This window comes from Propithecus coquereli, unplaced genomic scaffold (assembly GCF_000956105.1).
Source record: "Propithecus coquereli isolate 6110/MARCELLA unplaced genomic scaffold, Pcoq_1.0 Scaffold176, whole genome shotgun sequence".
Lineage (NCBI taxonomy): Eukaryota > Metazoa > Chordata > Mammalia > Primates > Indriidae > Propithecus > Propithecus coquereli.
The window spans coordinates 3,125,816-3,141,753 of NW_012142301.1; the positions used below are offsets into that span (position 1 = coordinate 3,125,816).

Below are 15,938 nucleotides of genomic sequence, written 5' to 3' on the forward strand. Positions count from 1 at the left end.
CAATTACTAAATAGGGAAACCTAATATATACTGATATAAAAGTAACTACATGAATAAAAGTGATATTTCTTTAGGATTATCTAATGTGACATTTTTTACGGGCAGCACCTAAATGAGGCAAATATAATATTTCATATTACTATTCTAGTTTTCAAAGTTTCCAGGAGAAATCATTGGCACATTACAGGAAGAACTACTGGTATCTCTTAGTATCCTCTAATTTTCTTTTCATTTCTGTCCTCAATCAAAACTGAGGTAAAAGCAAAAAGACAAGTTACCAGGGTAAAAATGAGATAAAGGGAATACCAGAGCAAAAAGGCCTAGGTCTGGTAAATCCTGTTGTAAATCAGCTATCAAAGACTTTAGAACTTTAATGTTCTCATTATATTTATGACAAGTTTTCTTCAATGTATTTACAAAGACATTAATTGAGAGAAATAGGATTAAATTTCAATAAAACTATAACCTCCAAACAAAGAGAAATAAAATCCCACACAGCAACTTTATTTTTTTTTACCTGTTTTCCCGTTCATACATTTCCCTAGAGGCACTTCGAAGTTGATCAATTTCTTGATTAGTTTTCAATCTGATTTTTTCTAGTTCCTCATGTAGTTTATTTTCATATTCTGTTTTATAATGGTCTCTGCAAGAAGTTAAAAAGAATATCCATAAATTTTTTTTAAACATTATGCTTTTGCCCTCCATACAAGATTTTAATGTTTTACAATAAGTATATATTATATATTAATACTATGTTACTTGAAAAACTTAAGTATGAAGCATAAAGTTTTATAATTCCTAAAAATATTGTTTCAAACCAGTGCCTTCTAAGATCTCAACCTATTAAACATATTTCCCCAAAAGCTTAATTACTATATAAAATGTTAGTGATTCTTGTCAGATAATTATTCATCTCCAAAAGTACTTTACTTTAGCTTTTAATGCATATAGCTGAGATATGAAAACCGATGCATTCTATATGAACGTCCCTCATTTGAAATTAATAATCTGGCATTGTGCACATTGAGAGATGAATAATATAACAAATACAGAAAAATAAAATGACTTTAACTAGTTCTTTACAAAACCTTTCCTTTCAAGCATGCCAACTATAGCCACACCATGATCTTTCAGTAAGGTCAAAATTACATAGAATATGAAAAAATACTACAGGGAAAAATGTGTGAACTGTTAAAGGTAAAATTTAGACTTTGTTTTGGTTTTTGATGTGCTGATAAAAATAAATAATTCAAGGATTATAAGAGCTATTAGTATAAAGGAACTTTAGTAGCTTATATACATCCTGCAGAACAGAGAAGGCAGGATTGAAATGTGGGGAGTCTGTTTCGAAGGCCTGTAACTTAAAGCAGTATGCAATATTGCCTCCTCATTCTTCTTTTATATTTCACGCAGTCAGGAAATTGTCAGCATACTCAGATTTTCTTCGAAAAGGTAATTCTATAGAGATACTTACATACTTTCTTTCAAAAAATACTTACATAGAGATCTTAGTGACAGGGAATTAAAAATATATTGTCGCAAGAAAAAAATAGTTATGGTATATATCTTTCTATCTGAAAAAAACAGGCTTTTGGTGTGGTTGGAAAAATGTTTTCTTAAAAATCAACCAGAAGAGAATACCTTACAGGGAAATAAAATTAAGTATTATCTTAATATTGTCCTATAGACCTTAACAAAATCACTAATCTTTCCCAAAGCCAAGAGTTTCCTCAAAGAAGATGGTGTTAATATATTTACATGGAAAATAATGTAAGTCTTGCCTGGATGTTACATATTTTTCATACATCTCTTCTCTAGCCTTTTTGGTTTCTTCAAGTTGAGCCTGAAGTCTTTCAAGGCGATCCTCTTCATGGGCACAGCGAACACTAAGCTCCATGTTTTGGCGACTGAGATATTCTTTATCCTTTTGCAGCAAAGTAACAGTCTGCTGTAAGGTGGTTACCTACGTATATGTAGAGAAAGTATCCAGAGTAATGCCATCCTATTTTTTGAGTTTGACTGTATTAATTTCTTTCATTGTTGTTTTCACTTATCACATAAAAATTCTTTTAAAAAGGGCTAATTCTTCCCTTGAAACTTTCTGTCCACAAAGAGCTACTAAAAGTCTCTTTTTGGGGGGCAACTACATGAAAAAAAAAAATTTCCCTCTCATAATTCAACCCTGGGCTTTTCCCACTAATACTGGGCAATAAAATAATAAGTGATTCTGTTTATAGGCTTACCTCTTTTGATAATTCACTTCTTTCTTTAGCTTGAGTTATATGAGAAGCTTCAAGTATTTCATGCTTTCTCCTAATCTCAGTTACTTCCTGTTCAAGTGCATCACGTTCACTATTAAAACAAAATTCAAATACATGTGTAAATTTTGCATCCCCTTTTATCTTTTTGTTTTTCTTTTTTCTTTGGTAGAGACGGGGTCTCACTGTTGCTCAGGCTGGTGTTGAACCCCTGAGCTACAGCTATCCTCCTGCCTCGGCCTCCCAGGGAGCTAGGATTACAGGTGTGAGCTACCTGCTTGGCCTACAGTGAACATTTTAAAAAAGTTGACTATGTGTCAGAAAACTGAACAGAGATACTAGCAATGGGACTTTAGTGTCATACTATAAACTATAAAGTAACAACTTTTCAAATTTAGAAGAAACTCTCTGTTCAAGACCTTGTTCAGATACATTTTTCAATTTATTATCTTTAAAAAATAAATATATAAACTGCACTAACCAGTAAATAATAAAACTTGCTAAGGTACACTTTGGTATTTTTTCACTAATCACCTTCAATCTTATCTTAAAGCCAAAACTTCTAAGAATTTATGCATGGCTCTAGGCTTTCAGTTCAGTTAGAGTCAAAATACCCTCACAACTTATCACTCGGATTGCATAGCAGATATGTAGGCAGGCATTCTTGTGACTACTTCATTCACAAATTGTTTACGATTATACAGAGATTTTAATTTCCATTTTCAGATCAGCTCTCTACCCAAAATAGTAAAACAAAGAATTGGAACCAAAGCTACAAGAGACATCTTAAAAATGAGCAGAGAAACAGATCTACGAATTCTTAACTGCTCCTTTGCAGTAAGAAGCAGTGCATTTGCACTTTATTTCACTGACCCACCTGGTATTTCCAAGGAGAGGTTGTTAAGAATTGTTTTTCTTTTTATCACCTTTACAAAAACTCTTAGAAAGTTTTTTTTTCCCCCTTCTGGTTAACAAAGTATTATGTTTATTGAAGAAAACTGAGCAATGCACAAGTTAAAAAATAACAGTCATCCATAAACCACTAACTAAAGATGACTATCAGTATTAATATTTTGGTACATATCACTAAAAGTATTTCGTGCTTTTGCATGCATATACTTTTTTTTTTTTTAGACAGAGTCTCACTCTTTTGCCCAGGCTAGAGTGCCGTGGCGTCAGCCTAGCTCACAGCAACCTCAAACTCCTGGGCTCAAGCGATCCTCCTGCCTCAGCCTCCCGAGTAGCTGGGACTACAGGCATGTGCCACCATGCCCGGCTAATTTTTTTTTTTCTCTCTATATTTTTTTAGTTGTCCAGATAATTTCTTTCTACTTTTAGTAGAGACGGGGTCTCGCTCTTGCTCAGGCTGGTCTCGAACTCCTGAGCTCAAACGATCCACTCGCCTTGGCCTCCCAGAGCGCTAGGATTACAGGCGTGAGCCACCGTGCCCGGCCTGCATGCATATATTTTTATTCTCACAGTAATGATCCTGCCCCCTTTGCTGTGATTTTTTAAAATATAAAAATGTATCAGAAAGCAGGATACAGCAAAATACCCATGCTAACCAAAGTTAACCACAGTTAACAGTTGCCTATATTTGCATTAGGTTTTATTTTCCTTTTTTAAAGATAAAAACATTACAGGTAAACTTGAAGTCCTCTACATTTTTCTCACTGTTCCTATACCATCTCCCTAGATACAATGATAAATTTAGTGGGTTTCCATACCATGTGTGGTTCTTTTTAATACTTTTATTTATCAATTGTTAACACTGTCATATTTACTTTGTAATATTTACCAAATATTACTTTGTCATATTTATTCACTTCCTCTCTCTTGTAAATATATGTGAATGAATATATGCAGTCATCCCTCAGTATACATTGGGGGATTGGCTCCAGGCACACCCCCTAACTCCCGTACCAAAATCTGCAAATACTCATGTTCTGCAGACTGCCCTGCAGAACTCATGCATATAAACACGTAAGTCAGTCTTCAGCATAAGCAGTTTCACATCCTGTGAATACTGTATTTTAGATGGGAGTTTGGTTAAAAAAAATCTGTGCACATTTAAAACCTGTCCTGTAAACACATGCACACATATATATACTACATATATATACATGTATACACACCTACACATATACACACATACTAATACATGTGCATTTTTTCCCTTAACTATTTTAAGATTTATATGCAATCATCAGGTCCCTTTACACCTAAATAACTCAGCATAAATTTCCTAAAACTAAATATATTCTCTTATATAATCATAGTATAATTATCAAATTCAGGAGTCTTAGTCCTAATACAATATTATCTACTGTATAATCCATTTTCAAATTTTGTCAACTGTCCCAAAAATGTCCTTTGTGGCATTTTTTCCCCCTGATCCAGGCTATTATCATGCATTGCATCTGGATGTCATGTGTCTTTAATCTCTTTAACCTTCAATAGTTCCTTAGTCTTCCTTGTCTTCAATGACTTTTTACAGACCACAGGCCAACTGTATTACAGAATGTCTCTCAATTTTCATTTCTTTGATGCTTCCTTAGATTCAGGTTAAACATTTTGGGCAAAAATACTATAGAAATGATAATGCGTCCTCAGTATATCACATAAAGACGCAAATGATGTCAGTTTATCCCATTACTAGTGACAGTAATTCTGATCATTTGGTTAAGGTGGTGTCTGCCAAAGTTTTCAACTGCAAAGGTATCTTTTTGTCCTTTACAATTAATGAGCAATCTGTAAGGAGATACTTGGAGACTGTATAAATATCTTGTTCTTTAACATACATTTACTCAAGATTTTAGATTCCATTGATGATTCTGAATCAAATATTATGAGGCTATATATAAAATGGTCATTCTAATATGCACATGCACTTACTCATTGGCATTCTACTATAAAGATCCTCTTTCCCTATTTATTTGTTATTAGCATGCACTCATGAATTCTTATTCTATTCAGTGGATTATAATTCATTATCATCAATATGCATTTTGATATTTAAATTTTATTATATGATATAGCCAGATGGAGCCTCTTCAAACTGGCTACTGTGGTATTGAACTGAAATGAGATTATCAGTATGATCTCATCCACAGTGTGTTAAGCTCCCTCTTCCACAGCCTCTGCCTACTGAAAGGGCCTAGAAACAATGACCAATGAAGCAATGACCACAGCACCCAAATCTTTTCCCCACTAAAAGAAATCAAGGCTCCTTAGAGAAAGGGCTGAGGCCATGAAATTACAAAAGAAAACTAGGAACATTATGTTATGCCACAAAGTAAAGAACTGCTAAAAATATAAATATATATATATATTTAGATTTAATGATTTTAATCGTTACATAGAATATTGTAGAAATAAATCACCATTTATTTTCCATTCTGCTACTGAAAAGCATTTGAATTCTTTCTAGTCATGGTGCAATTAGCATACATGTATCTGTTTCCTTTTGCACATTTGTGAGCATTTATCAAGGGCATAAAAGTGTTTTTTTTCTTCCCCAGTTTACCTTTTTTGTGACCTGTCCATTTTTTTTAACTCATTCATTTTACTGAGTGAACCAAAAGGTTCACAGTTTGAGCCCCTCTTATTTGTTTTTCTGTTCCATTTCCAGCACATGAAGATGCTTATCATGTTTTTTGATCAAGGCTATGTTTTTCTTTCCTAGGTTTTTATTATAGAAAATGAAAACATCTATAAAAACAGAGATGATATAATGAATACCAATGCTCCCATCACCCAACTTCAATATTTATCAGCTTATGACTAAGCTTGTTTCATTTACCCTTCATTCATGGCCCTGCTAGATTATTCTGATAACTATTGCTTTTTAGTTTTCTGTTTTTATATTTCATTTACCATTGCTATAGATTCATAGTGGCAGAGAGGATATCGAAATACCAACTCAAAGTATGATCTTACCATCACAATCTACTTATTCTTAAATGCTTCTTTCAAAATCCAGCTTTATTCATAAGCCCACTGAGGATAGCTCTCATGGGTTTCAAGCTCCAATAATTATCATGTTTTGACATTACAAAACATACATAGTAATACATACTGTGTCGGTCACGATGAGAGTAGAAGTTCCAATGTTCTATGCCCAAATTTTTGTAAATTCACTTACAGTATCATATAATTTATAATGTAAGTTATACAATTTAAAGCATTTGCTCATTCATTCATTTAACAAATACTCATTGAGTAACTATTCTATTTCAAGAATTATTTCAGGTGCAGGTAGATTTAGCAGTGAACAATTAAAAGAAGGTCACTCCATTTGCACATATATAGTATACATATGTTTAAAGACTTTCATAAATATTTCTTTTTTTGATCTTAGTTTATATAGTGTAGTTATTTATGTTAGCACCATCTCATAGATAACAAAACTTATGCTCAGAATGAAAAGAGATATACCAAAGAACATACAGCTAAGTAGTGGTTCACTAAATTACTGTAAAGTATGTTCCAGTTAAAGGAAGGTATTTGCCATAGCTACTTAGTAGCAACACAGAAACATATATTCTCAAAAGTGTCACTTTTTGAAAGTGTGTGCCTTTTGTCAGAAAAGAACAGCTAAAAATATTTCCAGCAAAACTGCAAAATATTTAAATTGATTCCATTACATAAAAATAATCATCAAATAACATTTAGAAATTATTTACACATGTGGGATTTTACCAGCTTCCTACCTTTGTTTACATTTTAAAAGACAGTAGCCACTTCTAAATAAAATAAAAACAGCTGATGTAAAAACCAATATAAACCCAACAAACTGCCAAACTACGTGCTTTTGTGCAATGAAAAATAAGGTAAAAGTAAAATTAATGATTGATGGTAAAAATTCAGCTGACTTTGACATATGCTAAAAATGAGAACAACTATTATACTATAGTCATCTTAACTACTTACCTCTTGACTTTACCATAGTTCTCTTGATGGTAATCACCTTGCTGAATTAATTGTTTTGTGTCTGCTAATTCTAACGCCAAACGTTGACATCTAATTTGAAGTTCAGAGTAGTTTCTTCGATCTTCTTCATATGTCTATATTCAAAGGAAGAATAAAAATTTCAAACTAAACATAGTTGACCAAATTCTGTACTGAATTCTTCTGCTAAGCTATGAATGTCCTTGTAGTTAAACAATAAAAACCCTCAATTTTTCTATTTAGTAATTTTTCCCTACTCCAAGACAGGTAATCTTAAATTCAGAGTGGTTTGTAAGCTCAATTATTTAAAGCTTGAACTCTGTTTTCCAAAGAAGAACTATGACAACTATCTTTAGGTTTCTAGACTAATACATAAAATGACATTTTTCATTTACTTAGTTACTATTAGATGCTAAAGATACAGAAATGAATAAAATACAGTCCCTGTTTTTGAGGAATTCACAATTTAAAAATGAAAAGTCACATGAATATCAGTATCTACAATGAAAAAATTGTTACCAAAGAGATTAACTATGCAGTTTCAATTGTAGTATGCATCAAAAAAGGAATTTTGTGGCCCACGGAACACATCTCTACATTGATCTCCCATGTACTCGCACCATATGATTAGCACATAAGAAAGGGAATGCTGATATGGGGAGAGAGCAATGGAAGTAAAAAACCTTAAAGTTGGTCACAAGGTCCTTCCCCATTACTACAAGCCTCATTTCTCACTATTCTTCATATTCACATTTCACCCTCTAACCCTAATGGAGATCTGAAGTTCTCTGAATGCACCATGCTTTCTCTAACCTGTTCCCACTGCCTGAAGACCTGCATATAATCTAAATACTTGCCTCCTTCAAAGCACCGATCTCACTGTACGATCAAAGTAGTTTTCTGTGTATCTCACCAGAATGCAAACATCTTAAGGGCAGGGACTCTGTCTTACTCACCACTGGATCTGCACCACTTTACACAGTATCTGATATATAGTAAGAAAGAATTAAATGCTTTTGAAGCTAATTAAAAAATAAATGTTTAAGGCAAATATGGGAGGGAAAGGGACTGAATTCCTACTCATTTTCCCCCTTTGAACTTATCAGATCTTGCAACCAACCATCAACTCCACCCCAAGAACCTAGCATGTTAAATATATCCTATCTTAAGTCATTTCTTCTTAAGTAGCTGACCAGGGAAGTGTGGTCACATTCATGCCACACATACTGCTAAATTATTTATGTGTTACTGGTCCTGGCCTAGGCACTGTAGATACAAAGATAAGTAAGACAGTTTTTGTCCTCCTTAAACTATTAAACACAAATTTGAAATGTTAGCTCCCAAACTTCTATAAAAGAGCTGTTTGAGAGATGTAATATGGAAAAACCATATTCACTGTGCTGTACTTTGGCAGAGTATTATGTTTTTCTTCTACACTGAAGTTCTCCATGAGAATGGAGTATTACTACGGTATTTACCATAGGATTATCGTTGAAGATACTCTATCACCTCCCAAAGGGTCATCACAAACATCATTTCAGACCTAAGTCCTCCAAGAACCTTTAGTTCCCCTGAAGAATGCTGTACCCTTCTAAACACTACTAATCATGTAACTGTTTGGAAGAGATTATACTGCTATGGTTAGGAAAGCAAGCTCCAGAATTCAACTGCCTAGAATTGAATTCTTACAAGACTGTGGGCAATTTAGTTTATCTTTCTGTACTTCAGTGTCCTGTCTCATAGAGTCTTGGTGAAGATTATATCAAATATAATACATGTAAAGTACTTATAAAAACGCCTAAAAGGTAGTAAATGCTCATTAACTATAAACTAACATTGTTATAATGCTTCCTCTTTGCTTTGGCTTCCAGAGATGTCATTACCAAATTAATAGTTCAACTTTAATAATTGCACAAAGACAATGACAGAATCTGGAGGAATATAAGCATGAGGAATATGAACATTTAAAGGATAGGTAAAAGACAAAATAGCCCAAGGAACCCAAGGGAACATTCATAGAAGCAAAGAATAAGCCAGAGTTGTGTGTCAGGACCAACAGTAGAAGAAAGTGCTTTGAGGCAGTTGATAGTACAGAGAAATACTGAGTAGTATTGAGAAATTCTACTGAGAAACAATGAACAACAAAAAGTCTTAAAAGTATTTAGGGGTAGGGATACAAGGTAGAGTGCCACAGACTAAAAGCAAATGTATCTGAACACTCAGGAAGTCGTCTGGGGCTATTTTCTCTTGATACTTAACTTTATGACTTAGTATAAATATTATCCTCATTTTCACAGATGAGAAAACTGAAGCTTGGAGAGAAAAGTCTCAGAGCTCATAAGCAGTAGAATGAAGAGTCCAATCTAAGTTTATCAAATACCAAAACTGTAGGCAACTCTCTCTTTTTATAATTTCACAGTGTAAGTGGAGAAAGTGCAGTAACTAGAGAAGCAAACAGGGCTAATGAAGGTTTCTTTCTTTCTTTCTTTCTTTTTTTTTTTTTTTTTAAGAGAGACAGAGTTTTGCTGCGTTGCCCAGGCTGGAATGCAGTGGCACAATAGTAGCTCACTGTAACCTCGAACTCCTGGGCTCAAGTGATCCTGCCATCTCGGCCTCCTGAGTAGCTGTGATTACAGGCACATGCCACCATGCCTGGCTAATTAAAAAATTTCTTATAGAGATGAGGTCTTGCTATGTTGCTCAGCTGGTCTCAAACTCCTGTCATCAAGTGATACTCCTGCCTTGGCCTCCTAAAGCACTAGGATTATAGGCATGAAATACGGTGTCTAGCCTTAATGAAGTTTTTAAAAGATGAAACAAGCTTAAAAATACTCAAATATTGATGGCAAAGAACTAATAGCAACAGAGAGATTCATGTTGGAGAAAAGAAGGCATTCTCAGGAGGGTAAAGCCCCTAAGAAAGCTACAGGGGGGATCCAGAGCTTAGATATGGAGATTAAACTTAGATCAGAAGCCAGATCATCATGGCAGGCTTTGTTCCAGCTAATACAGAGTATCAACAACTTGAAATTTTTAGATGGCTCTTATCAATTTGCCACAGGCCACGGCCTCCTCCTTACCCTAATGCTTCACATATTTATATCATCCACCTGGTTCAAAGGCAGATTTTTCCATTCCTTGAGGGCAAGACTCTTACCATTATAAACAGTATGAGTGCAGATATAAGTAGGTTTGGTGGCAGGAAACCGGGAGCTCTCATCTGAGGATTTCCTTTTTCTCTGTGAAATGAAATACCATGTCATCTGCTGAGAGTGAGAAGAAAGGTGGATAACTGGAGAAAGAAAGTTGGGGGAGGAATCAGAGTACATTGGCAAGAGAAAGGTTTAAGAAGTAACATAATGAAGAGGGAGGAAAATAAATTTAGGAAAGAAATAAATTATATGGATCGGAAATTTTGTTAAAGTTGGAAGCAGATGATCAAGGACCATGGTAATATAGGAATTAGTATGTTTAGTGGATCAAAGTGAATTGATAACTTCAGAAATAAATCGGTTTCAGTTGATAAGTAACCAAATGTGGGCTATAAGACTGAGTGTTAGAGTGGAGAAGAGGCAACCCTACAGATGAGAAGATCAATAAAATTCAAGGCCAAGGCTGTAGATGAATCATTCACAGAAGTAACCCAGACAGCAGTTGAGGTGGAAAGGAAGACTAAATCCAGAGCAAGACTTCCATTAAATAAAGAGGAATGTCCTAGTGTTTTGCAAATGAGGCACACGGTAAGGTGGGGTACCTAGATAACATGAATACCCAAAGAAGCAGTGTTTTTCTGTGAGAGTGGAACTGCAAAGATCTAAAATGTAAGATCTAGAGAAGATATCATCATCTGACCCTGGAATATGTAGGGTATGAACTCCTGATCCAAAGAGTAATTCTACAGCAGGAAAAAAATACATATATATGTATATACAATATATCATGTAATATATATGTGTGCATATATTTCTAAATTTTCTTCAAATGTAAAAAACATATACAAATATAAACAGAAGAAGTATAAGTGCAGTATAGGAATGCATACATTCTACCAATACTTTCTTTAGGACTTGGCAACTGAAAAATTACTCCTAAAATAAAATTACTACGTTTGTATTTTGAATAAAATAATCTGCTTCACTTATTATTAGCAGTTAAAATAAAGTACGGCATAGCATTGGAAAACAGAAAAAGTAACATCTCTTAAAATAAACCAAACCCATGACTGTGTAGAACTTTGTGGTTAAGAGAGTAGAAAAGACTATTCTGTATTCCCCTCTGCATTTTTCCCTGTCTTGAGCTTAACATCAACTTCTGTGAGAAGACTCTAAGCCCCAACTCTGAGTTAGATGTCCGTCTTATATTTTCTTACAGCACTTGGTTCTCACCTCTATCAGAAAATGTACTGCATATGCTATGAGCAGCTGTTACTTGCCTCCCATATCAGGAGGAAAAATTTAAGGGAGTTTTTTATAACCCTAGTAACTAATATGCCTATTATATAGAAGATTTGTAATTAATGTCTGCCGAAGAGAAAGAAACAAAAGATGACGTTAAATGACTAAATCGAAAGAAGCAAAAATTGCAAACTTTTCAAACATAAATGGACACGTAAAATTTCAAGTCACCACCCTTTCTAATACAAAATTTCTACATAATAGTTAATGGGTTAATACTCAAGTCTCAATTTCCTTTTTCAATAAAGAAAAAAAATTACACAGAGAAAATTAGGACAATCCAAGTCAAGGAGATTTCAATTGTTTGCCAGCTTTCTACATATCTGGAACTGATTCTGACTGCCAACGTTAATGCCATCTTTTCTATCTCCCAAATTATTCACATGAGATAATGATACAAGGCTACCTCTATCCTGAAAAAAGTAAACCTGTTATTGTAATTGCGTGCTTTCGTGTTTTGTCCATAACTCTAGCCCTTCACTACACTCACATAAGACTTGGAGTTCCTTGAAGGCCTGTCTTCTCTCTGTACATCCAGTAACCCTACATACTAGTTACACTGGAAATGTCTGCAGAATGAATTAATGTTGAAACGTGAATAGACGATGCAGCACTAGCACTTAAAACAACAAGCTCAAAATGCAGAAAAAGTAGCTTTACAAATGAGTAAGTATTTAACAAATTAGTTTTGCAGCTGAAGTTAGAGAATATTATCACATTTCTACAAACAAAACACTGCATTTGAAACAATACTTTACACAATATATACACAGAATTTTCTCAAAGATTTTAAGAAAGACAGTACAAAGTAGGCTATTTCTTGATCTGGGTCATTAAATGGGTGGGTTCACTTTGTAAAAATTAATCAAGCTGTATAATTACAATTTCTCTATCTATGCTACATTTACACATTTAAAAAAATAAGAAGCTTCAATGGAGAAAATGTTACTTGGGCAGAAGGTCTGCAGGGACACTTGCGTAAGAAATGGAAAAGGGAACATGTGAAAGTCACATCAAAGGGAAAAAGAAGCAGGATGGAAGCGGGTGGTGAAGAGACACATTCACTCTATACATTTCTCTACTTATGACTATTTGATGTAAGAAACTGAAAACCTTACATTATTCAGTAAGTCTTCAATTAACATTATTGACAGGGTCTTGGAAACTGTGACTTTCAGCAAAAGGGCATAGTATATGCTGTAGAAACTTGTTTCCAAACAAGAGAAGCTAACCATTTTAGATATACAGAAATTCAGAGATGAAAGATACCTGGAGATAATCTTCTGTAATGTTCTTATTTTCAAGATGAGAACATTAATGCCTAGAAGGGATAAATGATTTGTCCAGGATTCCAGAGCTAGCAGAGAGGTTCTAGAGCTTGAATCTAGATTCTTGAATTCATATGTAGGTTCATTCTTTTGTTAATTTCAAGTTCCTGGGTTTTTTTGGTTGTTTTTTTATCCCTGACATAGGTGTCAGGGGTGGAGGTGGGTAATCTGTATGTTGCGGAGGCTGGTCTTGAACTCCTGGACTCCAGCAATGCTCCTGCCTCAGAGTATTAAGTGTAATCCCAAGTAGCTGGGATTACAAGTGTACACCACCATGCCCAACTGTTGTTTCTAAAAAAAACCTATTCTGTGGAAACTATAAAACCATTGATCAGAAGTTAATGTTGTTATTTATTGCTCAAATCCAGGGTGTTAAAAGAATTTTAATCACAAATTTCCTGGGTTCAAACATGGTACCTACATAAATCAATTCTGAACTCCTCCCTTTAAACAATCACAATTATTTTTTAAATACACATTAAAAAATCATTTGGCAAAGTAACACGGAATCTAAATATTTCTACAAAAAGTAAAAAGTATTCAAAGATGGAATTAAATAGGCACATTTTAAATAGTCAGAAGCTGTGTAACCAAAACATATTAATAATTACTTTGGATATAATGAATTTCTAAGCATTTTTAAATCTTTTGTCTCCCACACCAAGTAAACTGAGAAGAAAGTGGCAACCTACGTGTCAAAATAAATCTTTAATAAATGAAGTAATCTGCTTGTGAGGAGATAGGGTAACTAAGAAAATTAGCAACAGGATATGGTGACATTTACCTTAAGGTCAGTGGTTCAAATCAGAAGCAGTTTACATTGCATAGCAGTTCAGTGAATGATAAGAAATAGCTTGGTTAGCTGTTCAGGAAAAGTGAGAATTCCCACAAGTTTCACATTATCAATAATCTAATCCAAGCAACTAAATACTGAAAAGAGTAAGAAACTCAATTAACCTTTGATTGTTATAGACTGTCCCTTTAAGTAACAGTCTGTTTTGCTGCCAGAGACTACCCTTTGTCGTCAAGAGCTTCAAGAAGCACACTTTTTTTTTTTTTTTAAATTTTTACTTCTAAAGACAGACAAAACTGAAGTATTGACAGTCTGCTAAGGCCAGGTATAGTGGCTCACGCCTGTAATCCTAGCACTTTGGGAGGCCAAGGCAGGAGGATCACCTCAGGGCTAGGAGTTCGAGACCAGCCTAGAAAATAGCAAGACCCCACCTCTACAAAAAAAAGTAAATATTAAATAGATAAATAAATAAAAGTCTGCTGTGGGTTAAAAAGAAAAGAAAATCTTAATACTTTATCTTACATGCTAATTTTTTTCAATTATATCTATTTGAATAAATGTGAATTCAAATCAAAGTTTAAACTTTTTTTAAAAGAAAAAAACCTCAAGAAATATAGAGGAATAAAGAAAAAAGCTTCAAGAAATATAGAGGAATAAATAAAGGTAACTTTTTTATTGAGACAGGGTCTTTCCCTGTCACCTGGCCTAGAGTGCAGTGGAGTCTTCATAGCTCACTGCGGCTTCAGACTCCTGGGTTCAGGTGATCCTCCTACCTCAGTCTCCTGTCAGGTGTGCACCACCACACCCAGCTTTCATTTTCTATTTTTAGTAGAGACAGAGGTCTCACTCTTGCTCAGGCTGGTCTCCAACTCCCGACCTCAAGTATTCCTTCTGCCTCAACCTCCCAAAGTGCTAGGATTACAGGTGTGAACCACCTTGAAATGTAACTTTCATCACATGTTGTAGACACTAGATTAAGAAACATGGGTTCAAATTCTGTCTCTTTTACTTACTGCTCTAGCAAGTCAATTTCTCTGGACTTAACTGCTGCCTCAGCAAAGTGAGTATACTATTGGCTCATTTATTTTTATGTGCCTATTGCTATACTAAACACTACATTATTATTATTATTTTAAAGACATGATCCCTAGCTCACAGACCTAGCAGAATTCACATTGCAAAATGCTACGTTGATGTGTTTAGAGGCAATTTTTATAGCCAACATTTTTTTTTTTTTTTTTTTTTTTTTGAGACAGAGTCTCACTCTTTTGCCCGGGCTAGAGTGAGTGCCGTGGTGTCAGCCTAGCTCACAGCAACCTCAAACTCCTGGGCTCAAGCGATCCTCCTGTCTCAGCCTCCCGGTAGCTGGGACTACAAGCATGCGCCACCATGCCCGGCTAATTTTTTCTATATATTTTTAGTTGTCCAATTAATTTCTTTCTAATTTTAGTAGAGATGGGGTCTCGCTCTTGCTCAGGCTGGTTTCGAACTCCTGAGCTTAAACAATCCGCCCGCCTCGGCCTCCCAGAGAGCTAGGATTACAGGCGTGAGCCACTGCGCCTGGCCTATAGCCAACATCTTATTCAGCAAACTACTGTAACGTACTTGAAACACTGGCTTTTCAATAGGTATTGAAGCAAATAAAATTAAATCTTAATAATTAAGAGACCAAGTTGCTACTTGGTCGGGGTCTTGCTCTGTCGCTCAGGCTAGAGAGCAGTGGCGTGATCATAGCAAACTCCTGGCCTCAAGCAATCCTCCTGCCTCAGCTTTTTGAGTGGCTGGGATTACAGGTGTGCATCACCATGCCCAGCTAACTTTTTTTGTTTTTTTTTCATTTTTTAGTGACAGGGTTTTGCTATGTTGCCTAGGCTGGTTTCAAATTCCTGGCCTTAAATGATCCTCCGGCCTTGGCCTCCCAAAGTGCTGTGATTACAAATGTGAGCCTCCACGCCTGGCCATTCCATGCCTTTTGATTAACTGAGATAAACATTAAAAGTATTAACAAATGTGGATAGAAAGAATAAAAGAATAAAATTGATTCCCCGATTACAGTTAAGTTCAAATAATTTGTTTGCTTTTGAAGCAAATGAGATATATGGTACAATGACAGGTGACTTATCAAAGGCAAAGAAAGATATTTTCATTTGTTTTA

The 15,938-nt window shown here is 34.8% G+C and overlaps 1 protein-coding gene across 1 annotated transcript in view; it reads right to left on the reverse strand.

Annotated features, from left to right (window-relative positions):
• Window positions 1-15,938, reverse strand: part of PIBF1 (progesterone immunomodulatory binding factor 1) — a gene marked incomplete at its 3' end in the record, with an annotated part of 215,782 nt that overhangs the window by 163,488 nt on the left and 36,356 nt on the right. The window contains exons 5-8 of the mRNA XM_012642153.1: window positions 7,191-7,324; window positions 2,244-2,352; window positions 1,782-1,963; window positions 518-643 (exon numbers count right to left, since the gene is read on the reverse strand). Of these exons, the coding sequence (XP_012497607.1) occupies window positions 518-643; window positions 1,782-1,963; window positions 2,244-2,352; window positions 7,191-7,324 (551 nt within the window). The remainder of the gene's footprint in view (window positions 1-517; window positions 644-1,781; window positions 1,964-2,243; window positions 2,353-7,190; window positions 7,325-15,938) is intronic.